Source organism: Nesoenas mayeri, assembly GCF_963082525.1.
Source record: "Nesoenas mayeri genome assembly, chromosome: 10".
Lineage (NCBI taxonomy): Eukaryota > Metazoa > Chordata > Aves > Columbiformes > Columbidae > Nesoenas > Nesoenas mayeri.
Genome location: NC_137560.1, coordinates 10205934 through 10226690, shown reverse-complemented (window position 1 = coordinate 10226690; position 20757 = coordinate 10205934). Strand labels below are relative to the sequence as shown.

At 36.3% G+C, this 20757-nt stretch overlaps 1 protein-coding gene across 1 annotated transcript in view; it reads right to left on the bottom strand.

Annotated features, from left to right (window-relative positions):
• Positions 1 to 20757, bottom strand: part of CACNA1D (calcium voltage-gated channel subunit alpha1 D) — a gene marked incomplete at its 3' end in the record, with an annotated part of 171437 nt that overhangs the window by 26834 nt on the left and 123846 nt on the right. Inside the window, exons 32-41 of the mRNA XM_080350654.1 lie at positions 19953 to 20036; positions 9761 to 9799; positions 9208 to 9336; positions 8396 to 8461; positions 7683 to 7774; positions 6192 to 6351; positions 4813 to 4940; positions 4602 to 4698; positions 2950 to 3052; positions 1818 to 1919 (exon numbers count right to left, since the gene is read on the bottom strand). Coding sequence (XP_080206780.1) covers positions 1818 to 1919; positions 2950 to 3052; positions 4602 to 4698; positions 4813 to 4940; positions 6192 to 6351; positions 7683 to 7774; positions 8396 to 8461; positions 9208 to 9336; positions 9761 to 9799; positions 19953 to 20036 — 1000 coding nt within the window. The remainder of the gene's footprint in view (positions 1 to 1817; positions 1920 to 2949; positions 3053 to 4601; positions 4699 to 4812; positions 4941 to 6191; positions 6352 to 7682; positions 7775 to 8395; positions 8462 to 9207; positions 9337 to 9760; positions 9800 to 19952; positions 20037 to 20757) is intronic.

The window sequence follows — 20757 nt, the reverse complement described above, 5'->3', positions numbered from 1 at the left end:
TCTAGGTGGTTTACAGTATTTTCAATTTTCTGGTAAGTCACAACAAAGTCCACAGAGAAACAAACCAAACTGAAATAAAAAATTCATAAATCTTAAGGACTTCCCAACATATTTATATTTATACAGGGTTGTAGAAGCCATACACTGTTTCCTATCAGTCAAGCAGTGATCCAGGTTTTCAGCCTTATAGCTACACTGAAGAGCTACATTTGCAGAATAGATATTAGCAATGAGTTTTAGTATAGCTGAAAATAAATATACAGCTTATATTCAGCAATGAAATGAAGCTGCAGTTAACTGTGAGTTACTAAGTAAGATTAGTTCTCGAGATGTAATCTTTACAGATTCTCTGTCAGATTGATTTAGGCAGGCACAGCTCACTATTCTGAAGCATGCATCTCTATTTCCATTAAAAAATGTAGGGGAATCAAATTGGCAAGAGGCAACACTAATTCCATGCCACCACCCTAAAACAGAATTGCTTCAGAATATTCGGAAAGACTCATAGTTGAAAGGAACAGAGGCTGCAGAAAAAGCTCAAGCACATAGTTACAACAATAACAAAGCAATTAATCTATGCCATGCAAGCACTTAGGCGTAAGGCTAAAAACAAGAGAGTAAAACATAGAAAGTTGTTTTAAATGTGCAGTATCGGTTCCCCTTTGGATAGTCGAATTTGCTAGATTTTTGCCTTCGTTCCCACTGCTATCTGGTGGCCACCACACCAACAGCGAGTGGCTCCCTCCAGCGACAAAGCTCCTGCTGCTCCTGGGCCTGAGCATCACCTGCCAGAGGGATCAGCATCCACCACCAGCCGGGCTGGGATCTTGGGTCTGCTTCCAAACCTGAGCCTGACCAGTCTTGAAAGCTGCCGTAACACTACAAAAGTACAATAAACTACAAGAAATACCAGATGATTAGAACGCATCTGTGTATTGGATGTCTAGACAAATATATCCTGGGTGTGGGTGACATTGTACCAGATCCTGCACCTTTAAAACTTGAAAAAACAAGTAAAAAAACAGTCACCTAAATCTGCACTACAGCATATTAATAAAAATGTATATATTGGAAAAGGCTAAATATATATATTGGAATATATATATTTAAAAAGAGAGATATAATGAATATTTGACATTTCATTTTACAGCACGTAGGAACAACTAACATACGTGCCTTAGAATTCTTACAAATGTATCGGTGTCATTAGAATTTAGGTATCTCTTTACATGGGCCATATTCATATATCAGTCATACTGGCATAAACCTGAACCATTTCCATTATCTGTTGACTATGGAACTGCTCTGGTTTAAACCAGTGTAACTGAGATAATTTAGCCTTTTGATTCATCAGTTTAGCAACAATACTATTTTTAAGCTGGTCATTAAAATTTTCTAGTATTCTACCGAGAAGTATTCAACATATACAAGGATATAAGCTATAATGTAGTGTACATTGTCAAGCTTAATTAGCACAAAATGTTATTTTGCTCAATGCATTGAAATAAAACTAAGTTTATTTTGCTGAATGACTTGAAATGGAGACTAGATTTAGGTCTAATAAGGTGGTGTTTTCAAACAAGAAAATAAGCATAACATTTTCCTCTCCTCCTTTTTGATCTAAGAAAGTTGTATTTATCAGTCCTATATGTATTATGTAACAGGATATAATTTTCTCTATTTTGTAATACTTGTTTTGTTGTCCTTTAATGACATTATAATTTCAAAATTTATTAATTTTATTTCTTTGGTTCCTAACAACCTAGAAAAACCACAATGTACCAAGAATAGCATATTGCAAAGTTTATCAGACTGACCGCCAGCTGGAGGGACAACTTGGTCAAGTAATTTCATGCTCGTTTTCTTCCATATTTTCTTTATAACTGCTCTAAGTTCTTCATTTGCTTGCTCTAGGTTACCTGTGGCAATGAAATAGAAAAATGGAGGATGGAGATTATGTTTCAATCAGCTGCAATGAATGATCCTTTGGATATTAATTAGCTGTATACAAACAGAGACTGTGATAAGGCAGCTTTGCAGCAAGCCTAAGCTACAAATCAAGTCTGGAGCACTGCAGAGGTCCAACTTAATTTATGGATCTTGGCTCTACTCTGCAACTGCTTAATACCTTCCATTTAGATTGTGCAGAAAGTGATGACTTGCTCTTTATAAGCCACTTCTTTCTTGATCCAAAGCTGAGCCTTCTTTTGTTTAATAATATTAATTACTCAGTTGTACAGGCCCAAAAGTTCAGACAACTGACCACTGTCAGTTTTTCATCTCTTGCAGTGCCCACCTAAACCACACCGATGCTTGGCGGTGCTTAATCAAATCAGTTTGCTATCGGCAGTGGAACTCAAACATTGCTGAGAATAGCAGAAGACATGGAACAGAAAGTAGCAAAAGATGGTAAAATAATGAAAAAATGTATGAAAATAGAAAGAAAATTCCTTGAAACCTATCATTATTTTTAAAAACTTTCCCCTCTTTTAGGCAAATGACAGAAATCCATTCACTCCGGTCAGAACTGGCCTTGACCAAACTGGGGATGTTGCTCTCAGGTGTGCAGAAGTTGCAGTTGCACAAATGTGGGGTCCAGGGCACCAAGTTAAAGAGCAGTGAGGAAGAAGCATCTTGGTTGGACAGAAAGGGGAACTCATTTGTTCCTTGCAGAAGAACTCCTGTTAATGCCACTGCTACATATATTTATCAGACCAGATAAAAGCATATAATAATTCCTCAGATTCTTTGGGCTCTGGTCTCACTATCCCTTTCATCTTCCAGCAAATCATTCCCAGCCACAGTGAATACAACCCATGATCCAAAAGCAAACTAAACCCAGTGAGGCAAGGCAGCCTTACTCATCTCCAACAAAATGAATAAATTGTAGCTTTTCCTCATTATATTTTGTGGCAAGTGTAGTAAAAGCTTTACAACCTAGAAACTTACCTTCTGTTTTTATCTTTAGAGCAGTCCTAACCAGAGCAAACAAAGTAGCATTGAACATGACGGTTCCATCACTATTTAGTGGCATATTCATGGCTACTAACCTCTGTAAATGAGAAAAACAAAACAAATGTCGATGCAGCTTTGTTTGGAACTATAATGTTAATTTCTGAAAAGCTGATGTATTAAAAGAATAATATAAAAATTATCCATAAAAATTATATACACCTGCAAAAAAATTGGAGTCTTCCACTCCAGCTGCGTACAATAACCACCCAATATTTCTTCTTTCTGATATTAATCACATGAATGCTTATAAAAAAGCTAAAACTGTCCAGTAGCTTGCATGAGCCATTTATTGAGTTAATTTGCAAACACTAAAGCCCAGTCCTTGACTACAACTGTAAGTCACACTATGGAAGTATTCAGGACAAACACAGTTATTTAAGAGCATGGACTCCAGGTGCAGTCACCTTCCAGGTTCCTCCAGCCTCATGCTCCATGAAGAACCACAGCAGCAGGTCTGTCATGTATTTCTCAGGTAACTCTCCAGTGATGCTGTCTACACTGAATTACTGTGAAAGGGGCTTTCCTCTCTGAGTTAGTCCGTGTCTGCATTAGCGTTCATCTTTCAGAGCAGTATCTCTCTGATGCTGTCTGTCAGAAGAACTGTGTTTAATCTATCAAAACATTTTTGTGATGTCTGACGTGGATTTTCTTCTAGTTTAAAAGCATTACTCAATTGGATAATTTATCTTGATGTACATATATAGGTTTGCTTTAAGTATGCCTTGTGGAATTCCATTTGAACCTGTTTTTTTATACATCAACTTAACTATTTATAAAACAGATATAAAAGAAATCCAAATGACAGTGATATTGTAACAATTCTTTAATTAAAAGGCTTGATCTTATTCCTACTGAAATTGCTAAAACCATAATATCCATAGCTCTGAAGTTCTCAAATAATGTAATAATTTTTCATCTCCTTCGTGTTGCTTTTCAGCTTTTATATTAAAATGCAATTAGTCTGCATCAACATTACACATTGTACCTGACAAATTCTCAATCATTTAAAATTCCCTTTAATTTCAGTCTTCTCACTCACTGCTACGTACTGCATTGCACACTGTTCCTCACTTCAGTTTGGTTTATCATCCTGCAGTCCCCAACCTTCAATCTCATTTCTATGTTTCATGTGCAGCAAACTTCTCGTGAATGTGACTGCAAAAGTACTGTATCAAAACTCAATTGTTAATTAAAGTTATCAACCACCCTTTTCTCCCTGGGATTGAAGAAATCAGAAATGTCACTGTGTTAAAGTTGTCTTAGATGTGACACTGGGTCACCAGAAATGCTGGGGTGAGGAAGTTCATATCTGTGTCAACAATAGGCTAATGACAGATTTACAGACTGACTCCTTTCATTTTGATGCTCTGTGAAGAATTTTACATTGATGGTAACTACTCAAATGAGAACACTGAAAGAAATGACACTAATTCACTGGTTTAAGCCTGCAAAAGAACTGGAAAAGTTCAGAGTGAAGGAGACCTTGTGAACAGACTAGGATTCCTGCGTTTATGTGACACACATCGGGCAGAATTGAATGAATGAACTCTCAGAGAAACCTAGAAAGAAAATAGGGTAAGACGTACCTTGCAGGCCACTCGGTGAGGGCATAATTTGCCAAAACCAAGTGGTGGCTGAATGCGTCTCAGTAAGGTAACCACATCAAGATGCTTTATCCTTCCCCTAGAACCAACACATATCAGTTACCAAATACAGATCCATTCCCAAAGAATATACTATGCTCTGCTTTTATTGTTTTTACCAGATAAATCTTACCAGAGAAATGATCTCACTTACTTTGCTTCAGGGTCATATTCGGACCATATCCTTTTGAACTCATCCAAATGATGGGGACCCAGAATAGACCAGTCACGTGTCAAATAATCAAAATTATCCATAATGACAGCCACAAATAAGTTTATAATCTAAAAAAGGAATTAAGAACAGACTGCCCTAGTTATTTTGAATTTAAAAATATTCATTAAATAGAACTATAAGGTAGCAGGTTAAGAACTGAAAAAAAAAAAGATAAATTGACCTCACAAATTATTTTTGTCAAATACCATCCAATATCACAGAAAATACTTGATAAACATTTAACTGCCGAACTGGAACTCTGTCAAGTAATGATATGACAAGAGTGTGACTCTGTCTTTGAGTACTCAGTCTTTGACATAGGCTGTAACATCGTTTTGTTTCCCTTCCTTGATTTGCCATGTGTTACTACATCAAATCAAAGAATGGATTGATACATGTATGACAGTGCAGATTGCAGGAAACAGGTTTTGTATTGACAGGGTTCAATGTATTGACAATACGTCTTCTGCATACTTTTGTTAACACAGAAGATGATACACAACAGAACATGTATGTTTACATTAGCTCGCAGAATTCTGTTCACCCGCTCTCCTCTGGCAAGGAGAACAGTACTGTGAACAGAACAAATCAATCAGCTTAGATGAGACAGCTGCAATGAGGGAAAACGTCTTTCAAATATTATTTTACAGCAAATAATCCATTATACCATGGCTTAGGAAGAAGGGTTATTGTTCACATCTCATGTGCCACAGATTGAGCACACTTATAGATACATTAATCCAAATCTGTTTAGTTTAAATAATACAAATAGCATTACTAGTAAGTCAAAGAAATTGCAATTTTATTATTAATGAATATTTAATGATACTATCAAGAAGTCCATGAAATAATAGCTGATGAAAAGACTGTTAACTTAGCCTTCAAATGTATAGCCAACCACTCCTGCATACATGTAGTCAGAAAAACATCTTGCACATGAGAATTCAGACCCATAGAACAGTTTGGGTTGAAGGGACCTTCAAAGTTCATCCAAGTCCAGTCCCCTTGCAATGAGCAGGGACATCATCAACCAGATCAGGTTGCTCAGAGCCCCATCCAGCCTGGCCTTGAATGTCTCCAGGGATGGGGCATCTATAATACCACTCTCTCTGGGCAACCTTTTTCAGTATTTCACCACCCTGACTGTAAAAATCAGTATAAGATACAGAATTTAGGACTGTGTATGGAAAAATATAACCTTGCAAAAATATTTTAGATATGGGGTTTTCAATTGTTCTCTGAACCCACTAGTCGTTCAGTTCAGAAGAAAGTCGAATTGCTAAAGCTCATTTCTGTTGACAAGCACAAGCTAGACTCACCAAAAATGCACAAAGCATATAAAAACTGATAAAATAAATGATGGCAAAATTGCTTCCACATGTGTATTCTTCCCCTGGATTATAATCAGATTCTGGATCACAGCGTTTTCCAGGCAAACATGCCAGCATGATTTCCTGCCAGGCTTCTCCAGTTGCACACCTTTGCAAGATCATAAAGAGAAATTAATCATCATTTGATCAAAATGGAGTAAAGAAGTATTAGGGTGTTAAGTTATGATAAAAAGATTGGAGCTGTACAAGTATAAAAGTGAAGACAGATCATGAACTTCTCAGAGCAGGAATTAATTTAAAAAATACGGAACATGTTTCAGAAATTACAAGCATAGGTCTGACAATAGACACATTCTATAAGGTAGACTGACACACCATAAAGGCTTGGATGTAAAAATCTGAACCCCAGACTGTGGTTTACAAGTTAATATTTTTTGCAGTGGACCTGCTGTGTACAAAAGCTGTGGTGTGTATGAAAACCTGTTATAAAAGTTGAAAGTATCTATTTGTGAAAGATGAGTTGCCTTTTCATCAGCGATGCTGAAGAAATGCTTGTCTCTAACTTGTGCTGTTGAATTTTTTGCATAGCTGGGTAATGCCTGTGTACAGACTAACTATTTCAGATATTTAAAAGACAACTACATATTGATGACATTTTTGGCTGTGTTCATTTCCTCGTTTCAAAGGCGGAAGTCTTCATATGCATAAAGCGACTGAGATCTCACTGGGTGATGATCCTGAGCTCAGGTAAGGGATGAGTTGCCAGTTTTGCCAGCCGGGGTAGTAAGGATGCACAGGAGCCAAGTGGAGTTACAGAGTCACAGGCAAGAGAACTCTCGAGGCTGTCACTTTTAGAAGCATCCCTTTTTCATGTCATTCCCTCTCCTTGCTCCAGGACATTTTGAAGCACTCCTGGCAAATGTTTACCCTCTTCTTAAGCTGTTTAGTGATGGAGATCCCATCATCTCCCTACATCAAGATTTAGCTGTCTTTGCCATCAGAAAGTTTTGCCTGCTGCTTATCTGATATTTCCCTTCTGCAGCTTACACCCTCTATTTCTTGTGATTTCTTCAGCAAATGCAAATTTATTTCTTTATGTTTACAACAACTTTTCATTTTTTCAAACTCTCATGCTAGCTGTGCTTCTAAAGAGTACAGTAAGGGCACAGTCTTTTTCACTTTTCCCAACACCTACATGGTGATATGAGGGCTGATCATATTCAGGCTCTACCGCAAGACAGTAACTCCATAAATGAGATGTTTCACAACATCTGTAATGAGTATAGGTCTGTATCACTTGATTAGAACCCTGCTGTGCCAACAGACATTCAGGACACAGCCACAGAGTGTATGTTCTTGTTATGCTAAATTGCTTCTCACTTGCAAACACACTTTGAACAAATCCATGGTCCAAGAGCTACAGACATTCTTCATAGATCAATTAGATGGGATGCATTGTCAGAGTTAAGGTTTACTTACCTGAAGAGAAGCAGCACAGCTTGGGGGAAAGTCTGAAAATTGTTGTTTCTGTTTATTTGGTTGTTGTCCCTCATGGCCACTTTTCCAAATACCTACAGTAAAACAGGATTTTGAGTTTCATCCTAGTGACCTGTACTGTCAGGAGCTGTAGGCCTTGCAGTCCAAACTTGCTTCAGTGTGTATGACAAACACTTCTACAAATACACATTTTTTACTCTCTTTAGACTTTCCTGATAATGATGCAGATGGAGTAAATTTATCACAAGATAATTCTTAATAAATTAACGCAGCATCAATAAACCATTATAATACTAATACACATTCCTACATTTCAAGTGAGAAAATATTATTTGTTTTAAAGTAGCACCTAGAGTCCTTTATTGATATTAAAGCCCTACTCAGCTAAATATTGTACATACTTGTAGTAAGATAGCATGCATGCATAGGAATACACTTCACAGTACATGGAAGAGAAGTTGCTCCTTTCAGTACACCAGAATACTATAAACTCACACCAAATTCTTCTCTTGCATCTTTTTGGATTTTCTGATTACTAAAATCACAGCCAAAATAAGATTTTTACATTACTCTGAAAGCTCTGCTTTATATGTATAGCACCACTATCCAAGGAATGTTTCAATAAGCAGCTTAGTAAACAAGTTTCAGAGTAGCCAACACTGTACTTTAATACTAAAAAAAAAATCTATAATTACCTGCATTCCAATGACAGCATAGATGAAGAACAGCATGGCTATCAGAAGGGCAACGTAAGGCAGAGCCTAGAAACAGGACAGGTGCATTGTCTTTTAATAATTTCACATCTTAATTTCAATTTCCATTTACAAAACTAATTTCTCTGTACAATACAGGATTTTACAAGTTTTTTCTTCCTATGCAAGTGCTTAAAATGTTATTACCCATCACTCTTAATATTCTGCTGCATACAATGAACAGAAGCTTCATTACATTTTAAAGTATTTCTGCCAGAATTCCAGGGGAAAGAATAATCTTTAGCAGTTTTAAATATTATTTTAATTACTGGTTCTGACAACACAAATATACTTCCTTCTATACAGTTAGAATTCCATTAACTTCAAATGCATCAGAGTTTTCAGGAGCAAGGATTCAAGTATCCATTTGTTACAGTTACAAAATCAGTTTTCTGTTAAAAAGTAGATTAAATTCCTCTTCACAGTCATCTAATGAAATGTGTGGAAGGATGAGATCTGTGTAGGTAAAACCTATCCTATCCCTTTTAGATACACCAAATATTTTTTTTTATGAAGTACTGTAGACATTTAATGGCAACAGCTAATATTAAATGACAAAGAACGACCCTTCAACTCACTGAAGTAACTGGTGAAGTTTATTTTGGCATTAGTATGCAAATGTATTTAAATATGTCATTATTGATAGCAAGAATTTCAAAAGAAAGGTTTTTTTGCACTCAACACGGTATTGCTTCATAAAATTTGGTGTATAAATGGCTATAATTATAAAGCAATTTAGAAAAAATTTTGCTAACCTGAAATGACTTAATAAATGTCCACAGTAAAGTTCTGATTCCTTCTCCTCTGCTGAGCAGCTTCACCAACCTCATCACCCGGAAGAGACGGAAAAAAGTGATGGAGATTCTAGCGCTGTCTTCAGAGTTCTGAAGAGCATCATGGAGAAGTCAAACCAAATAAAAACTCAAACATGCAACACTTCCAGAAAAACAACATCAAATGCAAAGGTGGAAGAGGTAAGATTTGAAAATGTATCTTGAAGGCCTTTTCACCTTGATAAGCATGATATGAAAGGAAAAATTACATGCTAAAAACACAGGACCTGTAGAAATGCTTCACACATCACATGCATTTCCAAGTTTTCTGGTTTGTTAATAAGGACCATATTGGGTTTGTTTGTAGTAGACTTCAATAGTACATTGACAATGAATGCAAACCACTGCATAACACCTTTGTAGTAAGACAGTTATGAAAAATACAGAGAAAAAAAAAATCGGTGGAAAATAGACATGGTAAAAAGAATAAACTCAAGTAGAGGTAAAACCACTGGGGTCAGCTTACTAATCTTACCCCAGACTCATCAGTTGTGACTGTTTCAGTTGGCTTTGGCTTTAAGAAATTAAGAACATTAAACATTAAAATCAAAGAAAAGATTAAAAAAAATCAGCTTAACCATAAACAGAAAAAAGAACATTTTTCATTTCTAAATGTAAAAGAACATCTTTCAACTCAATATACTTCCTGAACAAATCGTTAATATCCTATTAAAACCTTTCCTTTAGCATTTTATGTTGGCTGACTCATAATAAAATCTGCTGGTATAAACATGATTAAAAGAGTCAATAGAAAGTAAATACAAAATAAAATATCTGGTCCTATGTAAGCCAAACCAAATTAGCCATTGACTTCCACAGGTGGTATGAAATTGTAGCAGTAAGCCTAAATAAAACTCAAGAACAAAGCTTTGGGGTTAAACTAGGCTTTCAAGATCCCTTTTCGCCCGTGTTCTTTTTGAAGATTGATTATTCCATCATGGGGATCTAACCACATTCAAGTAATTGTGGTTTCTATCATACCAGGAGCTTCCCTTAAAGCCAAGTAATTCATTTGAGTTAACTCAGTGATGAAACTTTACAGCACTAGAATGACATTAGATCCCAGTGATGGGTCTTAGTCTCTTGCCTATAGTATCCTCCTTTTAAAGGGGCACCTTTCAACAACTATTGTCACATAAAGCAGCAATAACCATGATGCATCTTCAGTGCTGCTTCCAACACATTGTGGATGCCTCGGACATGATCAGTGCTGTGCTGGAGTAAAACCTCAAGTATTGACATCACCCAAGCTAAGACCTAAGACTTGGGGAGAAGAAAGGGAAAAGAGAGAAGCTGATTCTGCTGAAAATACTGGCAGTGTATTATACAAATATACTATGGTATTTAAAAAAAAAAAAAAAAAAAAAAAAAAAAAAGCAGTACCTTGTTAAAATTAGATCATTAGTGGTATTTATTAAAATACTAATTGTTTTGTCTAAAGGTATGAGAAGGGGAAGATTAGGTAAAAATAACTGTTCCTTCAGCTACACTCAGTCTACATATTTATATGTTACCGCCCTGCCAGGATACCAGTGTTTTCTGAAACAAAGAGTTTTAAAATTATTTAAGGGATTATTACTGAATTGATGCATTAAAATTAACCAAATCCCAGGTCTCCTCATTAGACTTCAGTAAATAGAGCATTTATAAAATACACAAAAAATGTGCTGCCAGGGAAAGACAGCTGCTGCACTAGAAATTCCCTGCATATGTCAACAATTTGAAATAAAAATCATCAAAATATAGATTAAGGAGAAATTCATAGTCACAAACATCATAAATGGCAAAATATCACACAACATGGAAACAGTCTTGTAAAGCTGTCTACCTACATCAACCAAAAACCTGTAGTAGTGTACACAGACCCACATTGCTATTGACTTTTTGGTACAGAAAAAATTCATTTTTATCTGAAACTTTTAAAAAAACTGCAGAAGATAAAGCCTGAAATGTTGTATCAGTCTCTGGTGACTGACTCATGCTGAGCTTGATACTGTCTTAATCAGTGAGCCAATTCCTTAATTAGCAGTCAGTATTTTGTATAATCAAAAGTAGATTACATATTTGACAGAAACAGAAGAGATTAAATTACAGTATCATCACAAAAAGACAATTAAAAAAAAAAAAAGTAGTAAAATGTTGGATTTTGCATATGGGCTTTTTTCCCATTAGCTTTTACAAGAGAAGGATTGGGCCCCAATTAAGCTAGAACAGTGTTAGGATGGCAATACGTAATGGGATACATAAGAACAGAACAAGGATACTTTAGTGCTACAGATTTTTATTTAATTGCTTTCCAAAATAAAAAAGTAATGAGGAATATACATTATGATTTGGTTATTAAAAACCCTGACAAAAAGAAAAGTCAGTAAACCCCCTTTTTTATATATACCTGTCTTAATTATTACTTAATTCTCACAAGAGACAAGATGTCCAAAATCATGTGAACAGTCCCACTGCAGGTGCTCAGGAATGACACAACTTTTGTTTTTGTCTGAAGGGCACTGAATACACTGGTGTACGCACAGGACTGTGGACGCACACTCCTCTCAAAAAACACTCTTTCTCAGCTGCTTTAGACTAAGCAGCCCCTGACCGTCTGTCTGTGATGGCTGATCTGCTGTTGCGGGGAAGTGTTAGGACATCGTATGCAAGAGATTAGAAATTATGGACCCTGGAAAGACCAGGCCAGGACTGAAAAAGGAAAACACCCTCTTCATAAAAAGCGAATTGTACAAAAATATGGAAGTGAAGATAGATGCTAAAAATAAACAATGAAAATGAACTCTCGATACCAGGGGATTTTTTTTCACACTGGAGCTGAAAATATTCAACTTCTGCCCATCACTGGCCAAACATTTTGCATACTGACATTTTAAAGTGAGCGTATCTGATTTTTTACCCTCTCTGGCATTTCCCTCTGATAATACGGCAGCGTGTTTTATATTACTAATTATAATGAATCATAATGAAGCTAATATAATGATATAAAGAAAACACTATTCATATTTATTTACAAAGGAAATACTCATCTAAGAGACAAAGTTCGTTAACATTTATGTGTGTCCATCCAGCATGAAATAATATCAAGATCTGGAAAACTAAGATTAAGGTAACACAATCTTCAGTAACAATAACAGGCAGACTGACAATAACAGAGAAAAATCTGTTTTCTACAGATGAGGAAAAAACATATACTACCCAAAGACATAGTCTTATTTGCAACTTCAGTAATATTGCTTGGCATGTACACACATAAGTAGGTGGCACATTATGTACATTTACGGAAAGTATTAGAAAAGACTTGAGATTGAGGAGAGAGCAAGTTGAGCACAGTGTCTCTTTGGATGACAGTTGCTGAGGATGCAAATAAAACATTTCCTTTGGTCAGGCAATCTACCTACAACCTCTTCTTTCACCTCACCTTCCACCAACCATTCCAGTCCTACTTGTGTCCCAAACGCTTGGGGACTGGCTGGTCATTATTATGACCATTATTAGTCCCCAGTGGGACTACGCAATTCCTAACAGGACACATGTGCTTACTGGGATTACTGCTGGCACTCTGGTGATGAGCACAGCCGGAATGAATGAACAGCTTCTGCCTGGCTAACAGGTGCACTGCAATGAGGTAAATGAGGACAGAGACTGGCTTAATTATTTTACCTTTTCTGCCAGCCATGTGACAGCTACACTGGGAGCCTAGTTCAGCAAAGTGCTTCCTAACTATGTAATTTTAAGCCAATTCTTAAAAATTTCAAGTAGGCAGTAACGTGGTTTTCTAGATTAATCAAAATTCAGCACAGCACCTTTCTTCCCCGAACCCCGGCCCTCAAAAAAAATTAATCAACAATCAACCTAAATTTCTGACTCAATTATTAAAATGTTTGCAATGTGCTACCAATTTTGGTCAAGTATTTATTACTGCTTACGGAAAAGTTTAGCACATTTCCCAAACAGTGACTCTTCATTATACTCTTCGTATCACAACAGAAGTTCCAAATAAGCATCCTAACTCAAAAAAGCTTCAATGTCAAAACTGTGAATCGTGTGAAACAGATTGCACCATGCATTGTAGCTCTGTGTTTATGACAAAATAAACATCATAAAACACAGTGGATATTAGTACACAGTGCTGGTCACAGGTTTCTTTTATACGGATTGTGCCAAAGGGTATGAGAACATGCCAAAACACACAAACACATAGTGATGATGTAATCATGATTACAAATACAAAAGGAAATATCTGAAGGACAAATACATATGATGACAATAACATATATAGGAAAGCATTCAGGTTGCCAAAATATCTCCAGAAATGTGTAGTGTGTGTGGGTGTCTGTATGCATATATGTATATACCTATGTGATTTGTTCAGAGAGTAATTACTGGAACTCAAATGTGCTAGCAAGTAATATTCCTCATAGTCTTATCAGCACTTTCTCTATTCCCTGTTCAATATGAACCAAATGCCCATGCACACAATTTAGTAAACATTTTTAATCTATGTGAAGAACCCCAGAGTAGAATAAAAAAGTATATTTTCCCTTGTAAAAGATGTATTTAAAACTCTCATGTTCATAACTAACATGTTGATAGCATAGGGTATGATAACTAATATATATTCAGTTGCACAATAAAGTAACTAAATTATTTGTATTAACACCTTCATAAAAGCAGCTCACAAATTTCCAAATTAAATATTACAACATAGTATAAATTTCATATTAATGAAAGCAAAGCCATATGAAAATGTAGGCTTAAGGATATGTGAGAAAAATAGAGATATATTTGCAAAAATCCACAAAATGTATTACCAGTATTCAAAAATATCAATTACTAGCAATAAAACATAAGTTTAAACATACAATACTGATAGATAAAGTGCGATTCAAACTGAATTGAACTGCTTTTGTTCAAAATTGGAATCCAGAATCTCTTATGGGAGGTAGATAGGAAGTTTTCAATCTGCTCCTCCACACAAGCAAGATCAGCTCTGCCACCAGTTCGTAATGAGGAGAGTGGGCAGTACCTAATACAAGCACCAGCCCTCCCAGCACACGCATCATGGGCAGTCTAGTCAAAGAGCATCCCACTGTTGGCAAGGCAACAGTACACAGTGGATAGGGCTGGGATGGTAATAACGGCACTCCTTCTTGCCAAGTGGCCCAATATGCAATTCTGGTTTGGTAAGAGACTTTTTGGTGTGTGACACCACTGCTAAGCACTGTTAGTTGTTACGGTAGTGTGAGCATTGAATAAGCCTCACGTGTCTACAGTGATGATCCAAGACACAGCATTTCCTGAGGGGCTCAGGACGAAGATGTCAGTGCTGTTCCTTTAAGCCCTATTTCAGTAAGGAACTTGAATTCTTCTTAACTTCATGCATAAAGTGAGTCCCATAGGGACTACATTAAACATTTGCACAAAAGAGGAAAGTGAACTCTCCATGATTTTTCTCGACATTTTGGCAGCACACGAATGGCAAAATAAACTTAAATTAAAAACGTGAATTAAAACCTCTGTAACTACTACTGTAATAATGTGATCATGCCTTTGAAGTCATCAAGTGCTGGTCATCCAAATAGTTTCTGAGCTGATGAATAAGATAATTTCTATACAGACAGGCCAGATTGAAGTTTGTCTGTTACTTCCATTTAAGAAGTTACTTGTTTATTCACAATTTATTTCCAATTTATTGATCTCCCATCATCTTAATTTATATAAGACCATCTCCCAGAATAGACTGACCACATCTTTTATCTCACAACCACTACTCTGCTTTTGTAATTGAAAAGGAACCATTTTTATGACCAGACAAGATCTAGTGTGTCATGTGAAACTTTTTGAAAACAAAAGGTTACAAAATCCAAAAGTAATTATGAAGGTTTTAGTCGTGTTTTTAATTTTTTTTATTGCTATGCCATATATATTTACTTATACATACTTGCCTCTAAAAATTTCTAAAAATAAAATGAACATGAAAACCAATTAGGTACATAAAATAAGAATTGGTTAAAGGAAGGGATATTAAATGACAGAGTCAATTAAAGAAGCAATCATAGAAAATAGAGTATTGCCAAAATATATGTTGCTCTGAGGTGGTTCATTTCTGGACCTGGTCACTGATCCAGTCCCTGAGGATGCAGAGCAGTCCTGTAAATTGCTGAACACATTAAACACTCATTTCCAAAGCACCAAAAATATTCAAAACAGAGTAATTTCCTGGACTATAAGTGAACGGGAGGTTACTGGATCAGAAGAATCAGTCTCAGGGCACCATATATATTATTATAAAACTTCTAAAAAATAAGAAAAGGAATAACAAAATGAAGAGATGACATTTAATTTCCAGAATTTAATACTGAAATCAAGGCGAAATGTAACTAGAAATTCCAGCCCACGCTCGTGAAAAAAACGGGTCAGATACAAACCTGTTATATACTAGAAGAACTTGCTGGCTTTTGGAAATAGTCAAAATCTACATACTTAGACTATCAGAATGATGCTGAGTTGTTTCTACAGCATGAAGCAATTATATATGCAACTCTATAAGAATGCTTAGTTCATCTTGATTACATTATTTTAGGTATTCACTTCCTTTCAAGACTCCTTTTACATTGATCAGCTAAGATGGCTGTACTTGTGCAGTTACAACTGCAACCAGATGTGATCTGACATTAACACCAGCAGTTTACACTGTTTCAGATCGCCCCTCAAACAAGGCTGAGCTTTCCCAGTTTAAGAAGTTTCTATTGTGGGAATTTTTTCACAGGTGCCATCTCAATCATGCTTGAAATCTCATTGAAAACAACGTCTCATCAGCATCTTAGCAGAGCTGTAGATTTCCCAGGGTCATGGTCAGCGCTAGATAAAAAGCATTTGGGGAATGGCACAATTCAGAATGCCAAAAAATATTAAGACAAAGGTCCTAATACACCAAATTTGAATTCTAGATATTCACACAAAACTAATGGAGTAGGAATAATTCAGTAGAATCAAACTAATAAAAGTAATAAAAATCTAAGAAATTTTCCTGGACACGCTGCATTTTTCACTGTTTCATGTTGAAAATGGGAAATCAAGCCCAGAAACATATAGAAACTTTGATACGTTAATGACTTGCACAAACAAAGCACAAAAAAGTGGAAAAGACCAGGAACAGACAATACTTAGTACACAGATAGTTTGCTGTGCAGTACCAGAAGACACCAAAGACAGGCCTTTTGCTAGTGAGTGTAGCATGAAAAACTAAGAAATGCCAGTGCCAGTGGCTGACTGAGGTGTGCACTTCTCCTGAAGAAAAGTATCTCCAGAATGTTCTCAAGGTGACTGTGTGGTTTACTAAAATGACAGTGTTCTTCACAGCTGAAAGCTCAGCAGTGACCACTTACAAGCAATGCTGTCAAATTAACACTGCCCATACAGTGTTAAATACGGAGTTAAATACAGGGACATCTTCTGTGATCACAGAAGTACATTTGAGCTGATTTTCAACCTCTTCACAATCAAGCACATTTTGCAGTTCTTACGCAAAGCTATTTGAAATGATTGGTCTTTTTACATTCCTCAAATATTATGCTTATCTACACCAGTAATACTGTGAATGGAAATGGTGGGAAAATTGTAAATATTTGAGCAGAAAATTTAAAGGAAACTTTTCTGGGAAAAAAAAAAATAGAGGCAGCTTTTAAGAACCTGCTCTGTGAACTGTAATTACACTTTGAGAAATGTCTCAGTGGGACAATGCAGCTCTGTGCTCCCTGCCAACTCAGGTTCCTTCAGTTCATGGATAGAAGGGTCCATTGCCTGCTGAGAACTGAGCAAAATCAGCCTGAAATCCAAGGGGCAAACTAAGGTCCTTGTACTCACACATTATCACCTCATTCCTCTATTGTTCTTTCCAATAATGCAAACAGCTATGAGATTCTCATAGTTTAACATAAAACCAGGATGGAATGGTAAAGTGAATCTGCCTTCAAATTATTTTCATCATGTTTACTCTTTGAGATGGCAGTGTAGAATTTGCAGCTTTATAAAGAAATTTCAGCTCTTTAATGAGGGCGAATAGACTCTGTGTATGCTTGAAGGTATTCTGCCATCTTAAAAAAATAGATAAAGGAATACATTTGTTTTCTATATTTGGTTGAAATGCACTTATAATAGGTATTACTATGCTTACCAGACAAACTAGAACCAAAGATGATTTAAAACTATGTAGATCACCGTGTCCCAACAGTAGTTCCTGCCACTAATTGGTGGTGTTTGTGCCAACGCTAACACGCTCTGAAGAGAGAGTGGGATGGGTACAGTACAACAAGGATTTCCTTTGGCAGCAGCCTCGTCCACTGCCATCTGCCCTACCACAGCCAGGACTTCGTGCTCAGCACCTCATCCAGCCAGCTGTGAAGTCCCCAAACTCCTGCGTACGCACAGCCCACAGCGCTGTGGGGATGAGAGGGGCTGTGGGTGAAGGCTGCTTAAGCTCACAGAGATGCCAAAAGAAATCCTCACCAAACCACGGCCTCAGTCAAGACCAGCCTGACAAATCCAAGCTCCTAGCAGGTGTTCTGCTGATCTGAACAACGCACTGAAAGCCAAAAGCTCTCTTCTAGACAGATCATAGTTAAGAATTATGCATTTCTTTTTTTTTTTTTTGTCCCATGTTCCTAGGCTTTATTATCCTCATATTCACAGTTCCAAAATCAAGGTACTATTTAAATAGCACAAAGGGTATCATTTATGCTATTGACTGGAGGAATGTGACCCTAAGAATGGGGTTCCTAACAGAAACTGCTTTGGAAAATAAATATTAAAATGTGTTTTCTCTGAAAAAAATGTTTCAATTAAATGGTAATGATATGCCCAGGATGGATTTGCTTCCCCAAAATATGATAGAGATATTGCAACTTAAATATTCACCACTGAAAAGTATTTATTCAAATTTAGAAGTAAAAAAAATATGCATATTAAATATCCCTACTGAAAAGAAACCATTTGAGCAAGTAATAAAATCCACTGTGGGGGGGGAGGGGGTGGAAGAAGTCTAGCAAGTAGCTTACTAAAACAAATGTAAGAAAAAATGAATGTTATTAGGCAGCTCATAAACTGTGACCACTGTACAAAAATATGGAAGCTAAATAGGATACTAAGCAATTATTTGTATCTACAGTTTTCTCTGTTTAATCTGTTCTTTGAGACAGAGAAAATATGTGAATGTTGGGGATCTCCTGCATTCTGGGCACTTCTGGATAACAGCTCTCAGAATGGTAAGCAGGTGAGATCTCCAGCAGGCGGAATTCGCTGGCCTCAGCCACTGAGCCTGTGAGCTCCCCACACAGTTCCAGCAGCTGCGGAGGATCCAAGTCTCACCTCTGCAGTCTCCCTTCTTAAGGTCTCAAGAAGCATTAGAGAAAAGAGAGACTTTCCTCTGAAATTTTATTTTGACTAGTTAAACAAAAGAACATGTAAGTATGGAAGCACTTGCATATCTACTACAGAACTGGTATTCATTTTTGTGATAAAGCTTTCATTAAAATCAGCAAGTCAGATGGAAAACAGGCAAAAATTAGTATTTCCCTATTTTTTCTTTGGAAAGGGATACTTCTTTTGCCCAAATACCCATATGCATAACAGACATCAGTCAAAATTTGGGTATAAAGATGAAATTTTCCATGTACTTTAAGAGTAATTCAGATTTCAAAACATTTACTGCAGGACCGGTAAAGCAAAAGGAATAGGAAAAAAAATCCACAACATTCTATTTTCCACAGCATGGAAAGCCTTACTTTCTCTATGTACCTTTCTTCTGCTACCTCATGAAATATGAATGCTGACGTCACTCTAAGAAATAAAACTCCCACAGAAAGAAAAAAAGTATTTGTTAAACTGAGCCACTGAAACAACTTACAGAATCTTCAATTATCTTGGTCATGCTACCTACAAAAATCATTTTGTTTCAAGTAAAATAGTAACAGAGACTTCGTTCCTTTTTTTATACATAAAATGTGTTAAATGTTTTCTGTACATATGTAGAAAAAGATAATTTTCATGTCTTACTGCTGTGTGCCTGTGCAATTATACAGGTATATAGTTTTCTAATAACAGCTTGTACAAATATCTGTATCAATGTTTCAGTCTTTGACTTCAGGATAAAACATACTTTTCTTAAAAATGATTTTGGGGGTTAAAATTTACATTTTCTGTATTTCTTGATGACAGCAATTACTTTTTAGTGCATGAATAGTTGCTACTTACATTAACTTCTGTTATAGCAATATCAACGACGCTACCAACAACAATTAAGGCATCAAAAGTGTTCCATGCATCAGTGAAATAGTGCTGTTAGGACAAGCATTCAGCAGAAAGAGAGCAAGAGAAAAACACAAACAGAAAAAGAGAAGAAAAGGACAGTGTTATAACACAGAAACGCTCTAGGCTTCTCTGATGTACCACTATACAATCTAATCTTTCCCTTTAATAGCTAAAAAAAATTGGTAGAGAAAAAGGCTATTTATTTCCCATATCAACATAATTGACCTATGACTGGCCTGTACTCAAACTTTAGAAACATCAGATCAAAATCTGTGACTTGTCCAGATGATGGAAATAGTGGGGAGACAGAGAAAGAGAAGGGGACTGGGGAAAGTAAGCTGGGGTATACTCACATCAGCTTCACTGAGAACGACGTCTACTATGCTGCCAATAACGATGAGGGAGTCAAACGTATTCCAGGCATCACTAAAATAGCCCTGAACAGAGCAGGCAGGGTGCAAACGTTTGTGATTACACATGAAATGTCAAATATTTGCATACTTCTGTTTAGTTTTGCATAAACAGAAATCAGTTAAACAAAACCTGTGGTCTAATGAGAAAACAAAATGAAACAAACAATATTGCCTACTGAAGGAAAAGCAACATATATGTGCATGTGTGTGTATATATATATATACTTCATATATATACATGTACAGACACACACACAGACACGCACACACACACACGCAGTACACATGCATAGCACACCATCATAGAAGCACAATGTTGGCAAGCAAGCCATCATCCAAAACTAGTTTTGGACTTCTAGTGAGGCTGAAAAGTTCTAACATATACACCCTAACAAGCAAGACAAAATCCCTTTAATAATATTTCTACATGACCAAGCCAATTGAAACCTCCTTAACATTGATGACTTTATGACAGTTCTCTCTAAGTGACTGCTAAAACTATTCCAAGGCTCAAAGCTCATCACTGGTTAATTGTGCATAATTATTAACATGGAACGGTGTATAAATATTAGAGAACTGACTTAATCTTCTGTTCTATGTTTAATATAGAAATTCGCATTACACTCACAGTTGGGGCCTGATTCTGTAACCAGTGAAGTCAGTGCTAGGAACCACAGTAATTTGAACAATTTCTTAATGCTTTTAATGTAGCCAGTCAAATGCCTGAAAATTCATTTTCATAAAT